At 34.6% G+C, this 2,564-nt stretch overlaps 1 protein-coding gene across 1 annotated transcript; it reads right to left on the reverse strand.

Annotated features, from left to right (window-relative positions):
- Positions 1 to 334: 334 nt before the first annotated feature.
- Positions 335 to 1,693, reverse strand: LOC109210907 (vestitone reductase-like). The gene is made up of 2 exons (XM_019374386.1): positions 1,574 to 1,693; positions 335 to 691 (listed from the first exon to the last, which is right to left on the reverse strand). Exons 1-2 carry the CDS (start codon positions 1,691 to 1,693, stop codon positions 335 to 337), a joined length of 477 nt encoding a protein of 158 aa, XP_019229931.1.
- Between the last annotated feature and the right edge of the window lie 871 nt (positions 1,694 to 2,564).

Below are 2,564 nucleotides of genomic sequence, written 5' to 3' on the forward strand. Positions count from 1 at the left end.
GAAGTGAAGGGAACCCAGAGAGGGGGGACTTCTCATCGATTTCTTCTCCAAAAACTCCAATAAGTCAGAGGGGAGATAACAGAACTCCACGAGAAGGAAAAGGAAGCTCCATCTAGAGAAGAAAAGAGAGAAACACAATGATAGTAATTCCTTTCCCTTCCAAGGAGGGGCAAGGCAAAGCTTCATCATAAATAAAACATTTTCGATGCTTCCTCCATTTTTGTATTTAATGCCATTTCTTTATCTTTAGATCCGATACGAATTATGATTGATTATGATTTACCCCTTCATCTCTTTGATTGATTTGCTTAAAAAAGGCTTAACATCTTTTGAGTCAAACAGCTTTAAGATTCTTAAAAGATCTATGTCTCTCCACAACTGTAGATGCACTAGAAGTGTATACGACACGTTTAACTGTCTTTGAATTCAGACACGCCTGTAAAATGCCTAAAGTTCCATTAATTGATCTTTGTGTTATTGTTTCTTCACTTTCTTTGTTCTCAAAATCAATTTGATGTGCAGCATGAAGAACACCAATGCAGCCTTCAATCGCTGGGTTGAAACTCTCGGGTTTGTCAAGATCAGCATCAAAAATACGCAGCCTATCTTGTGCCCCTGGAAGATTTGTGAGGCAACTCAAATCCCTCTTGCGATCTAGAGTCAATGGATTCAAAATTTTCATCTTCAGAAACTGGAATATATTTCATAATCACACGAAGGAGTAAGTTGGACTAACTAATATAACTTCAACTGGACAGGCACATAAAATGATTAAAATGAACAAGAGTTTAACAGGGGATTAGGGGGACTTTTTGCTAAGGATATCGCAGGTATACATGAATAAATATTCATCCTGCGTTTGATTTATTGATTAATTGTTAGATTCAATAGATCCTTTTTAGTTGTTTTTGTTTCCCACCTGGTGTCCGGTACCTGCATTGGAGTACGACTATATCCGGATTCGCGCCGGATAGGACCCCATTCGAGGGAAACGCTCCCAAGATCCTTTTTAGTTACAGACCAGGCTAATTTTATTAGAATCTCGATTGACTAAGCACAAAACCAAGGAGGTAAGAAAATTTAAAAAAAAAATCATCATATCCAGTGTTATTCTTTGTCTTCCTTCTAGTCGGATCATAAAATATGATCTTGTGAATTAATCATACAGTAAAACCCACAGGGCCAATTATTCCCATTATTATAGTTAGAACTTGTTAGAAAATATTATTAGGTCTAGTCCATCCATATAAGGGGATGCTAATAAGTTTCTTCGCTCTTCAGGTAATCCACCATCTAAATCTATATAAACATCACTAGCGTGCTAAAATAAATGTTCTTATTCATTACGGGACAAACGGCCAGTGTTCTTTAAAGATAAAAGCATTTTTTGCATCTAGAGGATTTTTAAATGTGGAAATAGGGAGTTCATCCATATTGTAAGAATTTCCAATGAGTGGTAAAATAAGTAAACCCGTAAGTCTCCTAAACTTATGTTTATATTGAAATATTACTTTTGCATAGTAAACAAGTAACTAAGGAAGCAAACCAAAGGATTGTAGGTAAAACAAATTACCCTAATAGTGGTGTTAACAGAATAACCAAGTTGAAGAAGCCTCATAACCATCCATGATCCAAGATAACCACTTCCTCCTGTTATACATATTTTTCCCTTTGTCTCCTTCACTTCTTCCATATTTTTTCCTATGCTCTCTTCTTTCTATCCTCTATCTCTTTTTATATACATTAATTATGACCATACGTGGTCATATATATGCCAACTTTTCATGTACTCGTTAATCATGCGACTCTTTAGAAAAAGAAAAACTAATGTGTGGGGTAAATATAAAATTGAGTGGTAATTAAAGAGTATATATGAGGCCCACAGTTATTCTTTAAAAAATACCCCCATAATATGGACAAATTGTCAGCTACCCCTTGCTTTCATCACTTTAAAATGGGCACATATCCAACTCATTTATGAAAAGTTTCATATTTTAGCTCCAAGGTTTATGATTTTGATTACATCAAATCAACATAAATTTTAATATTTATTTGCAGTATATTTATTTATAAAATGAAAAAGGATATGAACGAAAAGGAAAGAAGACTTTGATGGAAAAAAGTTTTAAAAAGGTGTTAAAAATATTATAGAGGATCTCGGGAATCTTGGTACCAGGAAAACAAAAGAAAATAATCCTTAACCCCAAGTACTTTGAGACCATTATATTTCTTAAGGACACACTATAAAACCAATGAGCTCGAACTTTTCTTCTTCTTCTTTTTGTCTCTGTTCTACTATCTCAAATTATACCTACCCCTAATCATATGGCTCGTTTTTTGTCATTTTTTATTCCATTCTTGATTTTATGCTCAACTCTCTGACCTTCGCCACTCTATTTTTCTCCTTTTCACGGAAATCTTGGCTGAAAATTAAACGACTTTTTCTCTATTTCCCTCCCTCCCCTGTTCCTTTTCAATCACCAAAACCTTAGAACGAATTAAACTCTTACATGCCACTCCCTTTCACCGGAATATTTACTTTTTTCAAAATTTGTGGTAGATTC

This window comes from Nicotiana attenuata, unplaced genomic scaffold, assembly GCF_001879085.1.
Source record: "Nicotiana attenuata strain UT unplaced genomic scaffold, NIATTr2, whole genome shotgun sequence".
NCBI lineage: Eukaryota > Viridiplantae > Streptophyta > Magnoliopsida > Solanales > Solanaceae > Nicotiana > Nicotiana attenuata.